The sequence below is a fragment of the Trachemys scripta genome, chromosome 6 (assembly GCF_013100865.1).
Source record: "Trachemys scripta elegans isolate TJP31775 chromosome 6, CAS_Tse_1.0, whole genome shotgun sequence".
Lineage (NCBI taxonomy): Eukaryota > Metazoa > Chordata > Testudines > Emydidae > Trachemys > Trachemys scripta.
The window spans coordinates 91,597,713-91,622,701 of record NC_048303.1 but is presented as its reverse complement, the minus strand read 5'-3'; the positions used below and the strand labels follow the sequence as shown (position 1 = coordinate 91,622,701).

The 24,989-nt window shown below is 41.7% G+C and overlaps 1 protein-coding gene across 2 annotated transcripts in view; it reads right to left on the bottom strand.

Annotated features, from left to right (window-relative positions):
- Window positions 1-24,989, bottom strand: part of MAMDC2 (MAM domain containing 2) — a 111,408-nt gene that overhangs the window by 35,053 nt on the left and 51,366 nt on the right. For both annotated transcript variants that reach the window (XM_034774083.1, XM_034774082.1), the window contains exons 3-8: window positions 17,617-17,888; window positions 14,517-14,601; window positions 13,108-13,245; window positions 7,846-8,102; window positions 5,864-5,957; window positions 1,592-1,738 (exon numbers count right to left, since the gene is read on the bottom strand). In XM_034774083.1, coding sequence (XP_034629974.1) covers window positions 1,592-1,738; window positions 5,864-5,957; window positions 7,846-8,102; window positions 13,108-13,245; window positions 14,517-14,601; window positions 17,617-17,888 — 993 coding nt within the window. The remainder of the gene's footprint in view (window positions 1-1,591; window positions 1,739-5,863; window positions 5,958-7,845; window positions 8,103-13,107; window positions 13,246-14,516; window positions 14,602-17,616; window positions 17,889-24,989) is intronic.

Here is a 24,989-nt window from a genome sequence, read left to right as displayed (position 1 = left end):
AGCAGGATGCTTGAATAGAGTTTATATTCATGTGTCTAACACCTCTCCTTATTAAAAAAGTTACGCAAAACTCCTGACTATTATAAATTCCTACAAGTAGTTCATTGCATGCTTTGAAAAACAGTATGGGACAGATCCTTATTGGGCATAAATTGGTGTTGACCTATTGACTTGAATGTAGCTGCATTGATTTATATCATCTGAGGATCTGGCCCTATATTTCCATAGAGAAAGGGCAAGGTTTTTCCTGGCACTTGTGAGGGTATAGTGATGGGAGTGCACAAGGATCCTCCCCTCCTGAAGTGCAAAGGCCAGGCACAATCATAGTCCCTTTTAGGACCTTCACAAGGACGGTGCAGTTTGCATGCTCCTTCTATATGACTGGGAGATTGGGACGGTTCTCAGGGTGCCCACAACTGAGAGTCACCTTACAACCACCCTGCCTCCAGCAAGAGGGACACTTGTTTGTGCTTAACTAGGTGCCAACTCCCTGATACCTCAGTCTGTTAGCTATCTTCTAGGTTATGGCAACTCTTACTTTGCCTTGCAGGTTAACGATAGGTGTACCCCAGTCCCCAAGCCCCTTCAAAGTGTTCCCCTGTAGGGGTCACCACACTCTAAGAAACATCAGGTTTGCTCTCCCCAAGAGGACAGGGTACATACCAGCTTGTTTGAGTCAACTCAGGATCAGTTCTTGTATAATACCACAGCACTGAGATATATTTGTAGTGAAAACAATCATCAGTTTATTATCAACGATCAAGGTTTAAGAGACAGTGAGTGAGGATAATGGAAACAGAAGGGTTACATATAAAACAAATCATAACACGATCCCTATAGACTAAGCTTACTTTAAGAGATTACCTTCTGTCTAAATAAATTTATCTCACCCCAAATGTCCTTTGCATCATTTTCCACCAAGTCTGGTTGAGATCCCATTTTTATGAATGTAATCACACTGCCTGATTACTTCCTAGATGCAGGATAAATGGGTGTCTTCCTTGCCTCCTGCATATATCCCCACCCCACGTCCATTTTCTTTGCACACAGCTAGGCTAACCCCCATAGCTTGTTTTTTTTCATTGTTGCTCCTTTTCTGTTGACTCTCTATGTAAATTGGGCTTCTATTGTCTTGGCTTACAATGCTTAATTTACATTTCGACAGATATGCATCTTACCTCCACTCTGGAAGAAAACCTGTTTTTCTCTTTGGTTGTGACAGATGTTAAAATATATTTTCAGTACATATACACAACTCTTTAACTATCATCTGTACAGACATCTTGCAACAATTCTGAGGATCAGTATGACATAACCATTTATTAAAGGATGCACATGACACTCTCTGGTGAAACAGAATGTACACGACAGACTCAGGAGACACCTGTACTCTCTATGCACCCCCTCTATGCCCCTTTACCAGCTGGCACTAACAGGTTCTTGGGTTACAGAGTTCCCTCTGGGGCAGCATCTCTCTGCCCTACCCCCAATGCAGAGCAGTATGTCAATTGCATAGTCTGTTCTGGATTAAAGAGTAATTTAACCTTCACATCCAGTTGGACTTTTCCAGTTAAAAGAACTTTTGATTTACCTAATCCAGTAGTGTGATCACCTGTCCTATACGCATTAGGCTTTACTTTCACTCTGCTCCAGCCAGGGCCATCCTTGTGATCCTGATAAAAATTACACAGATCTTCCTCAAAATTGCAGCTTGCCTCAGCAGGATTGAAAGAAAATCCTGCAAAAAGATAAACATGCTCTGCTAGGAGGAGTACACGGTAATATGCATAAGTATTTGAAGAACAATAATGCCAAAATGTATTCTGTTTTATCTCTGTTCATGACTAGTAATTGAGTGCATTGCAGAAGACAAGCAGACACACACACACACACACACACAGATATTTTATACATATGGCACATAGTCAGGCTGATAACAAACTATCATTTTTGTATGACAAATGGATGCTCTTTTCTTATATTTTGCCAAGGGGGAAAATATCTCTTTCACAGTCCCCATAAAAATAAATAGGCACCAGACGTCAAAGAAAATAAAATTTCTCCTTCAGGATGTAATGCATAAAGACATCCAGACATTTTTTTCTGTCCTGCTCCATTCAAAAGATATCCAGACAAAAAGTGTGTGTATAATAATATTTAGATTTCCAATGTGATAACCTTCTAAGACAAATAGGTAAGATTTATTTATTTATTCATTTTAACAAACCCTCCTTTCCTGAAAGGTGTGTGTGTGTGGTATTTTTTATTTATGGCTACTGACATCTGGAGCTTTGCTCAATTCACATCAGTATTGCATGTTTCACTGCACAAAGGAAAACATCACTATAAATGGTGTAATTTATTAAAGAGTTGAGCTAATCTCTTCATCTATGCTGAAGGCTTTTTGGTTTTCCTGCTGTGTGAAATTCAAAGGCCAGAGAGTTTTAATCTAAAAATATCCCCACCGGCAGGCTGCTTCTAAGAAAAATGTTTCTCTCTCAAAGATATTCACAGATCATTTTTACAAGTTATTGGGAAAAATCAACATATGGCAATCAGGTGATGTTCCTATAGGTGGTAGGTCATGTCTATGTGAGCTCTGTGGTGGCCTGGCTCAGTCCTCCCTAGCATTACAGTACAGTAGCTAATACAGGGATTGAAAAGTCTGCTTGCTACTGCCAAGTAGGAGCTTTCCCATAGTAAGTGTGGGGATCCATGCTATCAATTTCTGCAGAATCTAAGCTTTAGTTTAGCGCGCGCACACACACACACACACACACAAAGGTTCTAGCCCATGTAGTTGTAAAGATAACCTTCTGGATGTGAACCACATGTAAATCAATGCAGTGCTATCTTCCTGAGTCTTCAGGCATATAGCTTCCATGCTTCTACTACTGCTCATGGTTTTCCCAAGCCACAGAAGACTGAAAACAGACTAGCCCCATCAGCAACCAACCCTATTGCAGCAGCTAGGAGGGCAAGGGAGGGTTAATGTTTTGGAGATGCTACTCCTTACAACAGCTGGAAGACCCTGAGTAGAAAGGAAAAACAGAAAGTAAGTGCTCCTCCTCCTTTCCAGCAGACAAATAGGACTATGGTGGCTTTAAATTTAACAGACACCTATGAGCCAGCTGTGAAAGATGGAGGTGTCAAACAAGGTACAAGAACAGCACTTTGAAAGAAACTGCACCCTGACTCTGGGTGCTGATTGAACTCAGCTTTTCATTAGGGCATTGGCCTGAAAAGCAAGGCCCCATCTTTTGAATCAGCCAGTGGCTAGTAAGTTTAGTCCTCTGACTAGTGGGTGGCTGGTAGATTTTTGAAGACCTCAGCTAATATTTGTGCACTTTTGAATCAGGACTCCTAGAAAAAAATTTATCAAACTTAATGTCATTATTGTACAACAAAAGATTTCAGATGGAGCCGACACATACAGTCTCCTGGACAGCTGGAGGCAAAGAACCACTAAAGCCAAGCAGAAAGAGAATGCAATTTCAGAAGTACTCAAAGCAACTAAAGATGGAAATATGGGAATTGCTGACAAGACTGAAGTGTTAAAACGTAACTGAACATATTTCAACAAAACACCAAGGAAATTACTGGCATGAATTTCTCACACAGAAAAACTTAATAGGCCAAAATCAGACCTGGTGTAAGTGGATGTAGCACTACTGACAACCTAGAGTTCCACGCACTTACAGTAGATAAGAGTTTGCGTCAGGATATTTAGAATAAACTGTTGTGTTCTAAAGAGGTAACAGACTGTATTTAGCCCATCAAATAAACAACATCTGAAAGTTAAAATAGAAAAGGACAATACGTTACAGCATAAGTAATAAATGGATCAAAGCGCAACATTATTGCAAACATAATCAAGAAATCAAAATACATAAATCCCAAGCATAGACTGTTACAAAAATGAGTAAAACCAGAACAGGAGGAGAGAAAATAGTGATACAAAAACTACATTCAATAAACCAAGACTGGTAGATTAGCAACACATCTGGGATCTCAGTCTCATGCCCTCCACAGAATGCATCTTTAAGCTGTGCAGATAAAGTCTGCAGAGACCATGTACAGAGGTAAAAAAGGAAGAAACTGTTTTCCACTAGATCAGTACAAAATGTTTTTTTTTTCTTCCCATTTCATAAGATTTCAAAATTGTGACCAAAGGTTTGATAGGAAATCATTAATCATTTTGTTAGAATGTTACTTAGCAATGAAAAGCAACATTCAAACTAAATAGTATTTGGCTAGTCCAGGGACAGACACTGTAACTGCCAAGGGCTGAATCCTGGCCCTAACTGCCCCGCAACAACAATCATGTGGCTCCAGCTTAGTTCTGTTGTTGTGGAAACCTAATAAAATCCTGACAGAACTCCCCTCTCAGAGGCAGCTAGTCACGCCATCAACTGAGGGAAGTGAGTAGGCCACATGACCCCAAAAGGTATCTTCTGATTTACAACTCTGAAATGGCGTACCAGGCACGTGGAAGGATAGGACATGTCCCAGTGTTAATCACTGTGGGAAGGATACAGCTCTTGCCAGTCACCTGTGGCCTCCTCCCACCATGGCAACTTGTTTATTTAATTTTGGGCACTTGTCCCAATCCCACGCTCCCTCAGAGGCATGCTGTACCAGCTTCAGCCTCTGTGGTAATTTGTTTAACCTGAGGGAGATAGAATCGCAGCATTCCAACTAGCATTCCTGTTGCAGCATGGAGCATGCAACTTGTTTGGAAGGAAGGGTAGACCATTCTATTTTGGATCAATTGCCCAAATGAATGACATTCTGTAAATATGTTGTAAAAACTTTCATAGATTCCAAGGCCAGAAGTCTGACCTTCTGTCTAACATAGGCCATAGAAATTCCTCTAAATAATTCCTGTCTGAACTAGATCATATTTTTTAGAAAAACATCCAATCTTGATTTTAAAATAGTCAGTGATGGAGAATCCACCACAACCCTTAGTAAATGGTTCCAATGGTTAATTACCCTAACTGATAAAAAATTATTTCTGGTCTGAATTTGTCTAGCTTCAACTTTCAGTCATTATCTTGTTATATTTTTGTCTGCTAGATAGAAGAGCCCATTATCAAATATTTGCTCCCCTTGAAGGCACTTACAGACTGTGGTCAAGTTACCTGTTAACCTCTTTTTTAAGCTAAATAGACTCAACAAGTTCAGTCTATCACTAGAAGCATGTTTTCCAATCCTTTAATCATTCGTGTGGCTCTTCCCTGAATCCTCTCCAGATTTATCAACATCAGGTAAAATAATCTTCTTTATACCTACTCAAAATTTAAAATGTTGTGCTTTAGTTTTGAAGCTCTGGTGATCTACAGATTCACAGATTTTAAAGTCAGAAGAGACTATTATGATAATCTAGTCTCACTTCCTGCATACCTCAGGTCATAAAACCCAACCTAGTAATTTCTTCATCAAGCCCATCACTTCTGTTTGCGTTATAACACACCTTTTAGAACAATATCCAGTCCTGAATTCAAGACTTCATATAATGGACAATCCACCATATCCCTAAGTACGTTGTTTCAATGGCTAATAATAATAATAATAATAATAATATAATACCTAGTTCATATATAGTGCTTTTCATCATCTGATCTCAAAGCACGCTACAAAGGGTAAATTACCTTCACTTCTGATCTGCATGTATCATTTATTCTACAATCCCATTTTATTTCTTAAAAGGAGGAGGAACCCAGTGGCATTGCTAAATTGAATAGGCTAGTATTTGAATGTCACTATAATATATTCCAAGCACTGAAATCTACAGACTGATAAAAGGAGTCAGAGGAAGGGAGAAAAACTATGGAAAGTAAATACCCAAAAGAATTCATACCTGTCTGATTGCTGCAATAATCTGGAGAGAAAGAAATGTCATCAAGAGCAATGTAGCCTCCCTTGGCACTATTGAAAGCAACTTCAAAAATAACCTGAAAAAATAAATGGCAATTTATTACTTATCTATTGTGTATGTCATTACAATGTGTTAACACAGCTTCACCGTCTGGAATTCTGATCAGATTACCTAGAAAAACTACAAAACTCTTTGAGAGGATAGTGCAGGTATTGGGATTAACGCAGTTATATCACCGAACACTGCAAGTCAAATCCTGGTCCATGCACATGAACATTCCAAGGCCGGGGATGGGGAGTCAGGAATGGAATCTTCTTCCCATTCGGTGAAGCATCAAGAGTCAGTAAAGAATAAACAACACCTTCTACTTGATATTTCTTTTGGATATCCTGGAGATTTATAATAATAATATAGAGCTCAATTTTAGCTTTGAGAGACAGAGTTCGGTTAAGGGGGGTTGTGGAGGAGTAAGATCTAAGCTGTGGATGCTGGAGGCATCCCATCTGAACAGGGGAAAGGAATAATTCAGCCCAGAGAGTACACTCGGGTGCATTAGCTACCACAACTTTTAAAAGTGCATTTATTTTCAAATGAAATTGCAATGGGGTAGGCCACGATAGAGGGCAACAGTGCCTATTGGTCAGCCCTACCACTTATCTTGGCCCTTTAAATGTTCAGAAGAGTTCAAAAGATACATGTAGAGACCTAAGAGTCCTTGGAATAAATGGTGCTTAGGGAAGGAATCAGAAGACTGTACCTTTAAAGGCCCAAATCCTGCAGAGAGGGCAGGGCAAGGAAGGGGTTAGGAGAAGGGGGGCAATATAAAGGCTTCCTCCTCCAGCAGAGCAGGGAGATACTGACAGCAGAAGTCTAGCCTGACGAACCCTCCAGACTGGAAGGCTTACTAGGAAAGGTGTTCAGTGTTCAGCTGAGAGGAGCTGGCACAAGGCCTTGTACTTACTAATCTATGGCAAGAGGCGTGAGGAACACCCCCAGCTCCACGGAGAGGGCTGAGGGGAACTCCTGTTCATAGGAGAGAGCTACTGACTGCCTTGAAGAAAGGGGCAAAGAATTGCTAGCAGTACAGTTCGTCTGCTGCAGAGAGGAACTGAGACTGGCTTGTAGAAGATGCCTCCCAAGCTAGTCCCAGAAGAAGCTGTCCTGAGGAATCACAGAGTCAGTGCAGGTACAACAGAGCCTGCTGATCTTATGAGGACGCTGATGTGTGAAGTAAAGGGGAAATGGTGTGGGATTGAAGGAACAGTCCTTAACTGCCTAAATAAGGTCCCCAGGCTGGAATCCAGAGGAGAGGGCAGACAGGGTTCTCCTATCTCTTCCCTAGACCAAGAGGGGAAACTCAGGCAACAAAGATAAAAGAAGCCAAGAATATCAAGCACCAGATAGAGGCCAGGAGATGGACTTTGAGTTTCCTATTTTGGGGACTGTTCTATTAACCCCAGAAGGGGAATGAACTGAACAGAGACCTGGTAGGAGGACTAGGCCATACATAACAAACCAACAAAAGGGGGTGCTAGACTGAGACAATCCCTGCAATGCCACACCTGAACACTAGGAGGCTCTCTGGAGGTAAGAGACATGATGACAGGGATACACATGTTCTATATCAGTGGCTCTCAAACTTTTTTACTAGTGACCCCTTTCATAAAGCAAGCCTCTGAGTGCGACCCCCCTTATAAATTAAAAACACTTTTAAATATATTTAACACCATTATAAATGCTGGAGGCAAAGCGGGGCTTGGGGTGGAGGTTGACAGCTCATGACTCCCCATATAACCACCTCGTGACCCCCTGAAGGGTCCCGACCCCCAGTTTGAGAACCCCAGTTCTATTTGATTTTATGACATAGTAGAGAAGAAGCAGTACGTGAGCAGCACTGACATATGGAACTGAAATGCAAACTGTGGAAGATATAGCTATACTGCACAGGCATTTGATTGTCTTACCTCCATTGGGTATGGTGCATCAAAATCAACCTCTGCTAAACTCCAGTCTGTATTCATTGTACTGTCTATTTTCCAGATCTCTTCATAAAAGCCATTTATATCTCTCATATAGAGAGTAAAAACAATGCCGCTCTCCTGCCGAAGTTGGTAATAAAAGGATAAGCAGCCAGACATGGGGGTTGTTGTCTTAGGTGAGACCAGCTGGGCCACTTCTTGGAAATGCTTGACATAAATAGAGTCCACATACATGTAGTGACCTAAAATATATATATAAAAAACCCTTGAATATATATAATGGTGCAAATGACAATTAAATAGATGTATCAATAGATGTGCAGAAATTTGATACGCTGCTCATCTACATCATACACATTGGATAACTACTGTGAGGGCCCCCTTAGAAATGCTAATAGTAGTAATACTCTCTTCACTTGACAAATTACAAATGTTGCCTCCCTTTCTCTTCTCCCCTCTTTTTCTTCTGCACAGTCCTATGAATAGCATATTGGTGGGTTGTGATTTTGTGAGACTGGGATTCCAGAGGTAAATAAGCCAATTGCAACCTTTACCTGTTGCCGTCTCGAGTCATTTAAATCTTCAATTTTACCTTAGATTGAAAAAATCTGCTCTCCAAACCCACAAATGAAAAGATTCATAGGACAGATACTTACCATCTTCCAGTCAGATTAGAATTGAATAAGTAGGTTACTTCCTGCACACACATGCTGAGATAGCTACATTGACTTCAGTGGATTTATGCTGATTTACACCAGCTGAGACTTTGACCCTTTATATGTATTTCTGTTTATCTGAACTGCGTGTGCGTATGCCTACGTGTATATTTACATTCTCTCTTTCTCTGATGTACACCCAGAGCTGGCACAGTTATAGGACATCAAATAATATATACTGATTAGAGATGAGGTTTATAATGGAAACACTTTGCTCAGCAGGTTGAAGGGGGCTATTTCAGAGTTAAAATTTTAAGCTTTGTATGTTGGTTTGTATAAACTTGTTGCTGGGGAGGTTCCTCATCTCTGTAGCCTAAATAATTAGCTGATATTTTATGAACTTGGAAGCTTTAGCTGTTGACCACTTCATCTTGGACTACGAGAAGGGCTAACTTGGCCGTCACTGCCTCTTTTACTAGTCTGGCAAGTTCCTGCCTCACCACCACCCTCCCAACCTAGGTTTCATTTCGACTGCAGTTGGCTGAGGGCATTTTTGGTGCTTCATTGTTTCCAGGCAGTGTTACCAGTTGTCAAGCTTAATTTTCACTGTGGCAAGCTCATTCACAAATGGTGAAAGATTCTCAACAATGAGTCACCAAGTGTAGGCTAGTGAAAAGTGTAACCTATTAAACTCAAGTTAAATTAGTTACTAATTGTTTAGCTGTCTGGGGGCCAAGCAGTGTTAGTCTGATACTCTGTACTCAACTCATACAATTGTGGGAGTGGGGGTGAAAGGCACAGCGGCATGAGTTAAGGAGGTGTCATCCATCACTTTTAATTTCCTGGTTTCTTGTTTTGTCATTCACTTCACATTGTTTAAGATCTGAATTATAAGTCTTGCCTATTGCTTTCCTTAGAATGCCCTCAACTTCTTTCCTGTAATATCAACAAGGAACTAAAAAGTCTGCCCTGTCTTTGCTATTATAGTGTAAAAGAGACACTTCGAGCAAAGTGGTGAAGAAAAGGCATCTACTGCATAAGTTTTATGTACGGGGAGAGATCTGAAGGATCCTCTAAGCCTTTAAAGTGCTTTGTGTTCTATGACCTACAAGAACAGATCCCTAGTTAAGTTAAAGAAATAAAAGCCTTCTAACCCCATCTAAGTCAATGTCATATAAATGAGTTGTGTTTCATTCCCTATGCTTTCTGCTCACTGAATTCTTCCATTCAGTATCAATGGTAAGCAAATGCTTGGAATATGTATGGGTCAGCATTACAAGGATGAAAAGGTTTCTATAATTGGCAGCATGTTGTCATGTACCATAATTTTAAAATCCGGACAATGAGTTCTTTTAGTATTTGTAAATGTATAACAGCTTTGTCCTAGATATAATTGTGGGTGCTTTCTTTTTTCTTAAACTGACTGCAGAGCACAACAATCATGTTATAAAGAGTTCAGAAAATTTTTGTTAACTTTTTCAAGTTAACTGTATCACTGATGAGTTTTAATCTCTTCTTTCGTGCCTTTTTTCCCTACAAATGACGACAGTCAGAACAGGGTCCCAATATAAGATTTTTAATGTGTGAGTTTTACATAGATTGTATACCTGAATCATAGACACTGCTCTAAATATAACTGCATTACTTTCTTTTGTTGTACTATCAAAATCAGTAGATCACATGAAAATCAATAAAGTCTGTTAAAAGGGCAAAAGTAACAGACTACACTATGATTTGAATATGACACCTGCTCTATTTTTAGAGCACAAGTTAGGGTTTAACTAGCTTTTGTATTCATGTTTCTTCATTCAAGTTACACAGGTACTTTTTAATTTTCAGAATCTACAGCCAAAATTTGCAGAAGAGTTTGCTAATTTTGTGTGCCTCAGTTTTTCAATGCTCAATTCAAGATACCTTGTGCCTGATTTTCAGAAGTGCTGAAGACCTGCAAATCTCATTGGGGTTACATCCTAAATTCATTCAGAGACTAAAGCTGTTGCAAAATGCAGCAGTCTCCTCTAGTCTAATGTTACAACCAATAAAAGTGGTGACAACAGATAGCTTGGTCTTGTTCCCCTTGTAAGGGGCATTTATTTAGAGCAGGAACCATTTACCAGGCTACTAGTTCTTGGAGCTATGTATAAGACAGTCACTTGTTTTCTGAATTTTGGGCCGAATCCATATGGAAAATACATATTCATATGTTCAGCACAGCCCACTTAGAAATGGCCACTCAGCCTGGTATAATTCCTAATACCAAAAGTTCTGTTCAGCAGGTAATACATACAGTTTTAAGGAGAATTAGATCTTCGGAGTCTTTCTTACCATTGAGAGAGGAAAGTGAACTTTTTTCCCAATGCCAAGTTCCTTGTATGTTTAAAAAGGAAAACACATCTTTTATATGTCTGAGGCAACTGCTTCACAAACTATATGTCTAATATTTACAAAGCAGTGTCCAAGTAGAAGTTTTTTTCATATCAAAAGCAATTCAGACTTCTAACTTTTTCATTAAAAAAAAGTTTGTAGCAATTTGCTGTTCTTTCAGTAAGCTATAAGGCCCTTACATCTGCTCAAGTCTGGACTGGGTGAAGAGTGGAATGTAAAATATGAACGGAACATGAGACTAGAGTAAAGGAGCACAATACAAAATGAGGAAAAGTTGCCATGAGAGTGATACTTAAGTCCTGATATTTCAAAGACTTATACACATGCTTAGTTCCACACACTGTGAGCAGACTGCTCTTAAACAGTGGCGGATTTAGAGTTAGTGGGGCCCTGTGCGAAGCTTCATTTTTGGGGTCCCCCCCCTCAGGACCCAGCCATGAAAAAGAACATTCTCTCTTATCCCCCCCCCATTTTTCTTCATCCTCCTCCTATATTATAAGTAATGGGAAGTAAATGAAAATAAAGGTGAGGTACCTTGATTGGGGCAGGGGGTTGCAGTTCAGGGGGGGGGTGCTGTGGGTGAGTTCTTGGGGGAAGTTTGGGAGCGGGGTGCAGGCTCTGGGCTGAGGCAGGGGGTTGGGGTGTGGGAGGTGGTGAGGGGTGCGGGCTCTGGGAGGAAGTTTGAGTGAGGGGTACAGCCTCTGGGCTGGGTCAGGGGGTTGGGGTACGGGAGCGGGGCAGGGGGGCAGTGCTTACCTTGGGCAGCACAGCTCTCAAAGCGAACGGGACACACACCCCTCTAGCAGTGGCTCCTAGGTGGGGGGGGGAGGGGGTCTCCACGCACCACTGCCCGCAGGCACTGCCCCTGCAGCTCCCATTGGCCACAGTTCCCGGCCAATGGGAGCTGTGGAGTCAGTGCTCAGGGCGGGGGCAGCACGATGAGACACACACACCACCGGGGGGCTGCAGGGACATGCCGACCACTTCCGGGAGCAAAGCGGCATGGAGGAAGGGAGGCAGAGCGGGCAGGGAGCCGCCTTAGCCCTGCTCCACTGCTGCAGAGCTGCCTCCCCCACCCCAGCCAGGGGCACGCAGAGATGTGCCAACAGTCCTCCACTTCCGGGAGCGGCGTGGGGCCATCGGCCACGGCATGCAGGCAACCAGGACTCGGGGGCAGGTTGTCAGATATTTGTCCTGCATTTTGGGGGGCCTGTCTTTGGGGGCCCCGTGCCACTGCACGGTTTGTTTCATGGTAAATCCGCTGCTGCTCTTAAAGCAGACTGCTCACAGTGCATAAAGTTAAGTATGTGCATAAAATCTTTGTAGGATCAGGGCCTAAATCATTGAACAAACAAAAGGGGTTTAGTCTCCTATTAATGCTGCAGATACAATTGATTACAGTAACACATCAGTGATAATAGAACTTGCATATGAAAGTTACCTGACCACTGAAAGTAAAACAGACCCAAAAGAATGATGGGAATGAGACAAAATGATGAAGAAGACAAGAACTTAATGAGAAAGAAGAAACAGGATTAAAGCTTTTAGAATCATAGATGTTAGTGATGGGAAGTACCTATTAAGTCATCTAGCCCATTCTCCATCTGCCAATGCAGGATTTCTCCAATACTTTGTCCATTCTTGTTTTAACTATCTCAAGCCATGTGACTCCCACATTCCAATGTGAGAAACTTAGAACAGGAAAGTGTTGGAATGAAAAATAAATGGACTTTTTTCCAGTCACATACAATATTAAGAAGTAGATGAGGGGAAATATAAAGAGAGCAAGTTTGAGAAAGAAAGTGTAAATACCTCAGAGAGTAGGTGAAACACAATCTAGGAAAGAAATGGAGAATAGCTGGCCTTTACACCGCCTTTCTGTCCCCCTCAGCCTAGATCTGAAGGTAGTAGCCTCAGGATGAGTGGCAAAAAGGGGAATTATGAGTAGCAAGGACTTGGCCTCCTAATTTCCTCTTAAAGCACAGCCCTTCCTTTGCAGCATATTATTTACCACAATATTATTTGCCAACCATTTATTTTATTTTCATTGACCACAGGGTAAGCAAAAGTAAAGAAGACTTAGTTTATCTTTCGATCACGTAACCTGGTTGGGTCCTTTAGTTGCTACTGCAATATAAAAGTTAAAAGTTAGATGCTTTTGTGGGCACAGATTATTATTAGTTTAGATAATCTACTTGTTGCTTACCCAATTCGCTGCTAAGTGTATGGTCTCTGGGAAAGATGGATTGCGAATTTCGAATATTGCCTCCCCCAACAAACCAGTTTACATTGGGGTTCCATCGGTTCATGAAGCCACAAAGATGATTTTCTTCAAAGTCACATTCTGCAATTGCAGATAACATCATGAAGATCACATATGTTCATTACAGAAGCAGCAAGAAAGGCTATTGCTAAGCATCCACTTTATTGTCTTAGTAGAGACCACATATTAGCCTTCTGCAATCTAAGAAAAAACAGCTACAGGGCTTACTAGCTAGCCATCAAAGGAAGCAATGTAAACTGCCACACTACCATAGCCACTGACCCTTGATGTGTGCTATGAACTATTGTGTCACATCCTGTTCAATCCCGCTTGTTCTTTTGACATTTGCTAAGGTATCTCACTAATTGCTGGAACTTAGCACCAATTAAAATATTGCAAATACCAAAACAGGGACTCAGTGTACTACTTTCTGACCCTTATCAGATCTGTCAGACCAGAGCTCCCACTGGTGAACCACAAGGGGTCCAAGATAGACTGGAATGGGGCTCAATGAAATGGGGTGTATGTGCAGGGAGCTACTGGGGCCTGTAGTCACATAGCCAGGTAGACAGGCTAGGGAGGGCAGCTGGATAGCTGAGATTTATGACAGTGACTGTTATAACTGGAGCAGGGCTGACACTGTAAAACGGAAAGGCCCCCTGTCTATTGAATGTTCACTGCAGAGCCAAACAGATGTAATGATTATTTTTAAACTTCATGTTTAAAAAGTAGCCTGCCCAAAGAAGAGTAAAGTATGTGTGAATTATCAAGCATGTGAGGCTTGTGATAAGTAAGTTATTAGGACCACAATAAAATGTTACACTAAAAGATAACATTTCAAAGTAAGCGCTATTTATACACACACAAATGGAAAAATGCTGATTCATCCACCACTACATTTACCTAAACATTTAAATGTTTCCTGCTCATTGCAATTTTATTACTTTGGTAGGGATCTCTGGGAAATATCATGGGGAATTAAGGGATTTAAATTCCTACTGTAAGTACAATAATCAACACAACTGTAACTATGGAACTGCTCGGACATCTCCATAACGAAGCATGAATGGACAGTTAGTCATGGGATTGCAGCTGTTATGTCCAATGCTTGCAGCATTCTAGCTTTGTGTGTCCTACAGTAGATCTTGAATGTGCAATAAATAGCTCAGAAATATATAAATTTAAGTGAAGCTCTCTCTCTGTCATACAGACCTATGGATGTACACACACACACACACACACACACAGAGTTTAAATATAGTGAACATTTTACATGGACTATGATAGATTATTCTCTAATAAAAATATTTTTGTTTTCATCTATACACATGGAGGGGAGGGATGGTACTTACCAATACAATATCCAGTAGTTATTTTAATTTCAAAAACTGCTATACTGGCAGAATTATCTTGTCCCAGTACACCTTCCAGTACAATCTGGAAAATATAAATACAATAGTATAATTGGGTGCTAATATTTCTGTGACTATATCAGATATCTAAACTTTAAAATTCAGATATTAGAGTAGCTAAATAAATGTAGTGGTCTCATCCTGTGTTTAATAACTAGAGGTGCCCTTGCTGGCAGCCCAACAGAGAGACCAAGGATGGAATGGGCATGGAGACTGTACTGCTCTCTTTCCTCTAAGTCAGCGCTAAAGCACATTGATGGGTAGTGAGAGGAAGCCTGCATTTTACCCACTATGTTATACCTGTTTTGCAGATAACAGACTTCAGACTCATCTGCTATTGATATGGCACCTTCAGATGCACATTAATTTACTATAAAGAGATAAAACACCCACAGATCCTCTCTCTCAAAACTTCACAATTATGGCTACTCTTAAGTAGGATGGGCTGAGTAGGCCCAGGCAGCAGACTCCTGCTTCCCCTGCTCTAATACCCCTGCATGGGAGGCAGCTATGGCTGCAACTGCTCCAGAAGCACATGTCCAAAAGAGACATGTCTGATCAGAATGGGAACAAGGCCAGGGCTCTGGCCCCTGGACCCCAGCTAATGCTGGCAAGGCAAACACTTAGGAGTTCTGCATACCACTGCTGGTATATGGATGTATCCAGGGCCGGCTCTAGGATTTTTGCTGCCCAAAGCAAAAACAATTTTGGCCGCTCCCCACTTCTTTAATTACCCCACCCCCGGCCCCGCCTCAACTCCGCCCCTTCCCCAAATCCCCAGCCCTGCCTCCTCCCCCCAGGCTCTCAAGCCTAGGAGGGATGGGGAGAAGCGGCGCCGCGCCGCGGCCGCTCGGGATCTCCCCCTCCCTCCCAGGTTTGAGTGCCTGGGAGGGAGGGGGAGACCCCGAGCCGCCGCGGTGTGCGAAACAGCTGATTCGCGCGCCGCTGCTCCCGCTCCCTCCCAGGTTTGGGAGCCTGGGAGGGAGGACGAGTAGCCGCGCACGAATCAGCTGTTTCGCACGCCGTGGCAGCAGCAGCAGAGGTGAGCTAGGGCGGCCGGGGCACATTTTTAGGGGCGGCATTCTGGCACCGGCCATGCCGCCCCTAAAAATGTGCCGCCCCAAGCACCAGCTTGTTTTGCCGGTGCCTAGAGCCAGCCCTGGATGTATCAATGTGCCTCCCATTCCTCCTGGAGGCTATTGGGAAAAATTCAACTCTTAGGTATCTCCAGTGACTTGAACAGCATTACATCACAGATGAATTTAACCTACCATGTTTTACACAAGCATGGAACCTGCTCCTGCTCCCACTAAAATCAATAGAACATTTATCATTTACTTCCTGGGGACAGGCTCAGATACAGAACTACCACTGCTGCAGTACCACTGCTGGGGCAGAGCACCTCCCTCCCACCTCAGCTCAGGCTCTTATGCATGTGTGTATGCACAGTTTGGGGACATTAAGGGGGAATGACCATCCTTATCATTCCATCACCAGGTATTCTTTATTGTTCCCACGAGCCCTGTGACAAAGACAAGACCAAAAGCATGGGCCTAGTGTAGCTACTGCCACCATTCAAGACAATGACTTTTTTTCAGGGGTACTTGCTGAAGTTTTCTAAGCTTGTATGTCAACATAAATGGAACCTGGGGATGGTTCTCATGCAGTCATTCAGTGAGGTAGTGATATCACAGGGACCTGGAGAAAAAAGCTTCTAGATGGTTCAGTGAGAGTTGGAGGCAGCTAATGAGGTAGTGCGGGAGCTAGCAATGAGCTGGGAGCTTTGAGACCAGACTATAAAGTGAAGAAAGCTATTGCCAGATACTCTATGGAAAGGAGCTTGGGTATCGGTACAGCCCTGTAAGCCTCTAACCCTCTGCTCCTTTGAGGATAGGGGAGCAGAAGCAAGAACCAGTGAGCATGAGAGTAACAAAAGCTAAGCAGCTCTCTAAAGAAGAGTGGTGACTGGGAACTAATTACTGATCTGGGAACATAGCTGAGTAATCCAAGTGGGGTAAGAATTGATTAATTTGGGGAGGTTACTAATTGATTTCATTGATGAGGGACAGCATTAACTACTTGATTTTAGGGATAGAATTAATAGATTGCTATGCCGAATCAATCTCCAAATCAAGCAGTTTTAAAATGCCTAGATGCCCTGGAACCAGCAGCTAACAGGTTACAGGAAGGATTAATTCTTTCATCCCTGGCAGTTACATAAACTGAGTATCATGCACTCTATAGGAGTTTTTTGAAAGACCTTAAAAAGTGAGGTCCTATTTGCACCAAAGATCACCTTTTGTGAAGTAGAGACCTGTTTACATACGTGCAGTTCTATGGCTACTCTTTCTGTCCAAATACCATGCGTGCTCAGATCGGATATTTGCATATCACTCTGGCAGCCCCAGCTTGATCCCAGGCTTATTTGGAGAATTGTCCCTGACAACATTTCAGCAACTATGTATTAATCTGAAATCCTTTGTGCACCTAACCTCCACTAAATTCAATGGGAGTTTTGCAGACATTAGGCCTGCATGTTCAGGTCCTTGAACATGTAGCATAGGAAAGTAGGTGAAAACTAGTTTGGGTTCCAGTGAAAAAGCTTTCATTTTCCACTGAGTTCTCTTTCTGTGTTCTCACTACTCAAAGATTCTCCTACTGAAAACAACAATGAAAGCCAAGAAGAACGTCAATGTTGTTTGCAGTGTTGTTGTAGCTGCGTTGGTCCCAGGACATTAGAAAGACAAGGTAAGTGAGGTAATATCTTTTAGTGGACTGACTTCCATTCATGAAAGAGACAAGTTTATGAGCTACACAGAACTCTTCTTCAGATCTATGACAGTTTGTTGAATAATACTGATTACTTTTTCCAGACCTGAAGAAGAGCTCTGTGCCGCAAAAAAGCTTGTCTCTTCCACCAGCAGAAGTTGGTCCGTTAAAAGATATTATCTCACCCACCTCATCTCTCTGTTTAACAAGAGTCAGTACATTCCAGCATGTGCACAGTAAATCCAGTACTATCTTCTACAATTGTGCTTACTTTGTACTTTTTTGTGCTGTTTCTTAAATCAAGACTGGCTATGAGCCAGCTATCTGAAGGCTCCTTGGCTGACCAAAGTAAATGATCAAAGCTCTCTCCTTGTAACCTCAGATACAGGTTTAGCCTGGTAGGATCAAATGAAGTCTCTGAAGCTGTTGCAATCTGATATATAAGCCTGATGCAGCTCCACTCTTCAGAATGTAGTTCAGGACTGGTAAGTACTGCTTTTTCACCCTGAGTTCCCCAGGAAGTATCCACAGAAATGTAATGGCCTAGGAACACAAACGCACACAAAAATAGGACAATAAATGTCAGATACTTTACTTGTGCATCACTAGATAAAAGTATTCATTTTAGGGAGGAAACGTTGTATAGAGGTTAGACTAGGACATTGAGCCAGGACTCCTACATTTTATTTCCAGCTCCTCCACTGACTTACTGTGAAAGACATTTAATCGCTCTATGATCAATTTACTCATCTGTAGACAAGATATAATCTACCTTACAGGTACTAAGAATCTTAATTAAAGTTTGTAAAATGCTTTGAGATCCTTAGATAAAAGACGCTGTAAGTGCAAAGAATTAAAATTTTAAACAAATTCCGGTTATTTTACTCAAGTATTGTCCTTTAAACCTATAGTTTTATGGAGTGATTATTTATATAGATAATAAATGGATATCCTACAGGAACATTCAATTATTTTCTGGACAGAAACATCTCTATCTCCATTTTATAATTCAACTTTTTTTAAAATAAAAATATATTTTAACTGACACTTAGTAAAATCTAAGCACTTCTCGCAGTTTTGCAGTAGAACTTGAAATAAGCTGTTGGCAGTTTTTTCTAAGGTTACTACTGAAAATATACACTAATATGTACAAATGCCCTGATTCATCAAAGCACTAAAGCACATGCTTAACTTTAAACACATGAGTAGTCCCCAAAGAGCCAATGGAACTAGACTTGTACTTAAAACTAACTACATGCTTAAGTGTTGTTGTTGTTTGTTTGGAATGGGACCTAAGACACTAACCTAACATCAGGAATAAAGATCCACAGGGCTACATGTGGAAGCTGAAAAGTAATAAAAAACAAACATAAGGGAAAAAGAAAAGGAGATAAATATGATGCAAACTAGAAGCCCAATCCTGCAGACTTTATTTATGTAAAAGTAAGACTAAGATTTGGAGACTACAAAGGAATAAAAAACCAAAGCAAAGAAAGCTAGTAGTCAGCAAAACAGAGAAACAAATTAAGAAAACTTCAAGAAAAAGCCAGTGTTAGAGAGTCTGTTTCTACAATATTATCTGGCCAAAATGACTAGATAGCACAAGACCCCATGAAACTACCCTGTGGCTAGTCTGATGCCATCTTCTATATTTGCATATCACCTAGACCTCCTGTAAAATGATCTTAGGCAACCTACTGGGAGCACATAAGGGACAAATCTTATTCCCATCACCCACTCCAAATGGTTAGGCTGGGAACCAGGGCTCTCTCTGGGGGCAGGGCTGGGAAAAGTTCTGTCCGAGTGAGTGGCTCTTCAGAGCTGCAGTAGTATCACATGCTCCTTCACTTCCTTCTGTCCGGTTTTTCGCTCAGTGGCGCCACATGGCTACAAATTCAGCAAGGTATCTAAGGGAGTGCTTAACTTCAAGCCCATGAGTAGCATTGAAGTTAAGCACATATCTAAGTACTTTGCTAAACTGGGACCTGAGTGAGCACAGCCCAATTCCCAAGATCCCGACTGTGCAATGACAGGGGGAAAAGTAATCCATCTCACATTCAGAAGGCTTTGGCCCTTTGTACAGCAAATAACCCAGAATCATAGAGCTCAATTCACTCTCCCGCCATCTTCTTTGTTCCATTCCTGTAGCCCAAAGGGGATGGAACATGGTGGTCCTGTGACCCCAGCAGCAGTAGAGCTGGCATACAGAGCTCCTAACTTACCCTTTCCTAAACCCCTGGCACAGGCTACACATCAGGGGCAGAGGTTGGGGAGTAAATGTGGCTAAAGTATAGTGTGCTCCAGCTATCCTCTGCCAGCAAATAATCCATTGGTCACTGTTACCACTGATGCACATTACAGCATCCATCAGGCAGCTCCCTGACACCCTCTGCGGCTCTGAGTGGCAACTCTGGACAAGAGAAATTCTGGCCTATAATGTATATGCTTGCACTGTAAGCTGTTTGGGAGTTGCTTACAAATATTGGCTGTTTGCCTGCCTTCAAATAGCTCCTCGATCCTGCCATTTATTTTGGTCAAATGTGTGACTGCTGCTCATACATCCAAAACACAACCTATTAAAAATCTTTGTTGTATTTTTAGGAATGGATTTTCACATCTTGCCGTGATCTCTCCTTGCAGGACAGATATCTACAGTACACGGTTTTAGTCCCTAGGCCTTGGAATATGTGCATTATGGCATGTTAATCACGGGTGACTTGCTAATGCAGCAATATGTAAAAGAAAAACAAATCAAGGGCCAAATATTGAAAAATGGGCACCACTTGTGCTTGCCATATATAAATGTGTGCAGCTAAACAGGTAACTGCGTATATAAAAGATGCAGTTGCGTGTGCAAGTCAAGTAATGCACAGTATGTTTGTGCATGTTTGTTTTTATCTCTTCTTACCAAGATCTAGAACGGTATTATGAATTGTTTATCTAAATGATCTTTAAAAAGACAGGAATTCTATAACAATTAATATACCCTCTGAAAAATATTATCTTCTTATCTCCATCAGGTTTGTCCTTACTTTAATACATTCTATGAGAGATATTCTAGCTCATACACAAGCAAGTTATTAAATACACTCCTGCTTGTGAAATGTGAATAGTTTTAATCAGGGTTTTTCCTTTAGTATACAGTTTGCCCATTGTCATTCAAATTGCAGGAAGAAATTGGTATAGAAATATATTCATGGATTTTTACCTGGTTTGAATGACCAGCTTGCATGTACGTAAAAACCTGTTTTTACGTGCACAAAGAGAAAACTTTAGGTCTGATTCTGATCTCACACTAGATTTACATCATTGTAACTCTACATATTTCAGTGGAGTGACTCCTGATTTACAGTGGTAGTTGACATCAGTAGGCTCCACATTCAGAAAATGCATGTAATTTTTTAAAAATTCTAAACAGAATCATGCAGAAACATTGCTAGGAGTTTTGTTTTGTATTGAGTTAACCAGCAATATCCAGCTCAGGCAGGAATTTGATTTTCAAGATAGTCCTACTTTTGCCCAGTTTTAACACATGGATACAAAGAAACATATAATTCAGAGTCCAGACATTGCAATTGATGTTTAGATTTCAGTCCTATTTTAGACTAGAATTTGTGAGAAACCCCAAAGGAAACACAACCTCCTTATGGCTGCAAACCATAATACTCACTATTTTGTGTTTTTCAAAAATAGATTAGTATAAAGACAGGGGAAAATTCATTCAAATAGAGACCTCAAATTACCAGTTACATGACTCAACTGCCTTTCTAACTTGAAAACTTAATTATAAGTAGACGAGGGTCTACTTTTCTCTCATAAATGGTAATTTGTTTTAAAATGTCCTCTAGTGACTCCAGTCTAGATGTTTATGCCACCATAAATTTGATTCTACTCCCTAAATACATGATACACTTGTTCCCATTTGCTCTAGACTCCACGTGAAAGTGAACAGCATATTTGATCGCAAAGACTGTCTCTTGAGTCAGGACTCTTTCAGATTAATTTGACCAGTTCATTGTTATACGCTAAAGCCCTTCTGCAGCAGAGGTGATGAGACTATGAGAAGCTCGGTTCTATAAGATGCTGAGCACTCTGACTTCAGTCTAGCAAAGCACTTCAGCACATACTTAATTTTATGCATTTTAAACATTGCAGGATCAAGCTCAGACAGAGACAAAATTCTAAACCTCTTACAAATCAATGGTGGCACTGACTAATATGCTGCCATTGCAGCACAAGGAAACTGTCCAGCAGAAAGGACTACAAGGACTTGGTCCAGAGGGATGGTGGGAGAGAAGTTAAGGGGTGTTTATGAGGGAAAATACTCCCCCCAAGTAGAGAGGGGTGCATATGCAGAGTTGTCATTGCTCCAGCCAGAAAAGAAGAAAAATGTTGCCTCCAGAAGTTCCCTTCTGTTTGGGGAAACCTTTGGAAGTGGCTGAACTTGGTAGATCTTTTGTTAAAGGCTTATTGCGGAAACAACTTTTAAGGCAGTAGCAGCAAAGAGTCCTGTGGCACCTTATAGACTAACAGACGTATTGGAGCATGAGCTTTTGTGGGTGAATACCCACTTTGTCGCATGCATGCGACGAAGTGGGTATTCACCCACGGAAGCTCATGCTCCAATACGTCTGTTAGTCTATAAGGTGCCACAGGACTCTTTGCTGCTTTTACAGATCCAGACTTATTCAGGTACCCCTCTGATACTTTTAAGGCAGAGTTCTCATTGAACCTAATTTTATTTTCTAGCATATCATATATACAAATATTTCCTCAAAATCCTCTTCCCTTCAACAGTACAGAAAATTTCACTTACTAGTGATCACAGAGAGTTATCAGCATGGGCCAGACTGTAACAACCATATGCCCTAAGTATCTGCTTCATCCCAGGCACAGACCAGAGAACAATGACTCAGTCACAATTCCTCCCCTGCTCACCCCTTGCTCTGGGTGGGGAGTATGGTACTTCAACTATTTTCTTGGAGCAGTTTACTCCCCACTGTGCCACACAGCCAGCTACTATGGCTGCCAAGTTGGTGGGAGGTAGTAGAGCCAGAGCTCCTCCAACTCTCCATCCGCTCCCCACTCACTTGTTTGCAGGGGGGAATATCAGGCAAATAATTCCCCTTTTTCACTTGTGGCATCCAAGCAAGGGCAGTGACAATCTAGACCTACGGCTGTAGGAATAAATCCTGCAAACCCAATTGATGTCAGTGGGACTGCTCACGTCAGTAAAGTTTGAAGGACGAGGCCTTTAAACTCCCATGAGTGAGTATGTCTCTGACCTTGCTTCTCTAATAATCAGTTCCTTAAAGACTGACATTCAGTTTAAATTGATTAGGCCATAACCTTGCCATTTTTTCCACACAAACACTGCACTTCTAGATCACAATGATTTTATCTTTACTTAGCAAATTTCAGTGTTTCGATGCTATTATAGTAAAATCTAAAGGGCATCAATATATCACTAAGCACTGGTTATTGCAACATTTTTTTTTTGCAGCATTTGTTCCTCAAAACAGTAAGAAAATTACACTGATTGCACATTCTATGAGTAACATGAAAGGCAGGAAGCCAGATATTGTGGCTAACAAACTAAACTACAGGCCATTAAAAAAGAGATTACAAAGCATTTGTAAGAACTAAAAATTACCAATTCTACTGATGTAACAGGGTGTAAACATTTGGAACTGTAACCACAGATATGTTCCACCCTTCACAGGCTTTTATGTCTGGTGCAGCTGTTCATTCAACCTAGCAACAGTACAGTTTTAGGGGGGAGAAAAAAGTTACATCATGTGATTGTTTCCTCTGTACCTTCCACACAAAAATTAGAAGAGGTATCATCAAGGTTTCTAGGATCAAAAATTTGCTCTGTGGATATCTCCTTTGGCATAACAATATCTAGTTTTGTTTTTTAACATACCATTCTATGGCCAAGAATAAAAGAACAAAATAGACACCGTTTTTGTAGATGACTACACTGTTTTACAAAATATGTATTAAGCTTTGCTCTTCCTGCAACAATGGTTAGCTAACAAACACTATTTCCCACAGCCATGCCGACATCATTTTGCACAATGAAGTTTGCACTGTGAAGGCAGTGTTTAGATCTGGTTTAGATTAAGGTTTGATTTGACAGCACTGAAATCTTACTGGCTGTTCTCATGAGATTTTGGCTGAAAACTGCAGAAGTTTCATGAGATTAGATTTAAGGTGTTCAGCTTCAAGATTCCATATTTGGTCCAACCTTTTTTCAAGGCGAAAACCCAGTTTTTCCTAAATTAACTGTTTGCTGAAGTTGTCTGCCTTCCTCAAATATTTTCAATTTTTGACCAGAAAACTGAACACCTGAAAACCAAATACTTCTGGCTGAAAACTGGAAGTGTTTTGGTTTTCAGCTTTCCAACAAAAAATTTAAATTTTCCGCAGAACAAAACAAACAAAAAAAAAAAAAACCACCCTTATTTTCCAAGCAGCTTTACTTATTTTAAGACACTTTACCTGTAGTTTTTCATTTTACAAAGTGAAAGGACTCAGTATATTAGCACAAAAGTACAGCCCAACAGTTAAACAAAATGACTATCCTGGGAGAAGACAAATATCTGTGTGCACATTGCATTAATTTTGATCTTCTCTGAGGAGAAGGAATTACTTTATACCATACAAATCCAGTAAGAAAAGGGGGGTGGGGTGAGGAGAATCATCCAGTAGATTCAAAGGCAAACCATCTATATATTAGCAAAAAGAACAGGAGTACTTGTGGCACCTTAGAGACTAACAAATTTATTTGAGCATAAGCTTTCATGGGCTACAGCCCACTTCTTCAGATTCTATGTGTAACCCTTCTGCCCATTTAAGTTGGCAGCAACAAGGGCCGGGTTCTGTATCTAGGGGTTCCGTTTCAATAACACAATGCAAAACCGGCTCGAGCCCCCACCCAGTGACCTGGGACAATTACATACCACCCCCTGGGCGCCTCTAAGAGGCAATACTTCCCCTCTCGCAAGCACGGAGTCTGAGTGTAACAGAAAATGTTTAATAACATGAGGTAAACAACATCAGCATTAAATTGGAAAAACACCAGAACTAGAGTTCTTAGACCAAACCATGAGCGAAGACCCACCCCAGCAAATTGGGCCGTGTCCTCTCCCATTGGTTCTTGAAACCAGCGACCCAAGAATCACCAAAGTCCCAAAAGTCCACCAATCCCAAAGTCTCTTGGGTCCAGCAACCCAAGAATCACAAAAGTCCGACAACCCCCCCCAAAGTCTCTGTCCATGATCAGTGCAGCCCCAGAGTTCAAAAGGGGGGGAGAGGGCGAGCAGGGTGTTAAGGGGCACCTTACGTGATCCGAGGCCAACCGGCTGCTTCTCCGTGGGGTTCCACCGCAGCCTTCACCACGAACTGCTCCATTCCACCTGCCGTCCCACTCCTGCCGTCCCCGAACTGCTCTGGCAGCTGCTCCGCTCCGCTCACCGACCTGTGAGCCACGCCGCTCCGCTCCGCTCCGCTCACCGACCTGTGAGCCACGCCGCTCCGCTCCGCTCCGCTCACCGACCTGTGAGCCGCTCCGCTCCGCTCACCGACCTGTGAGCCGAGCCACGCCGCTCCGCTCACCGACCTGTGAGCCGCTCCGCTCCG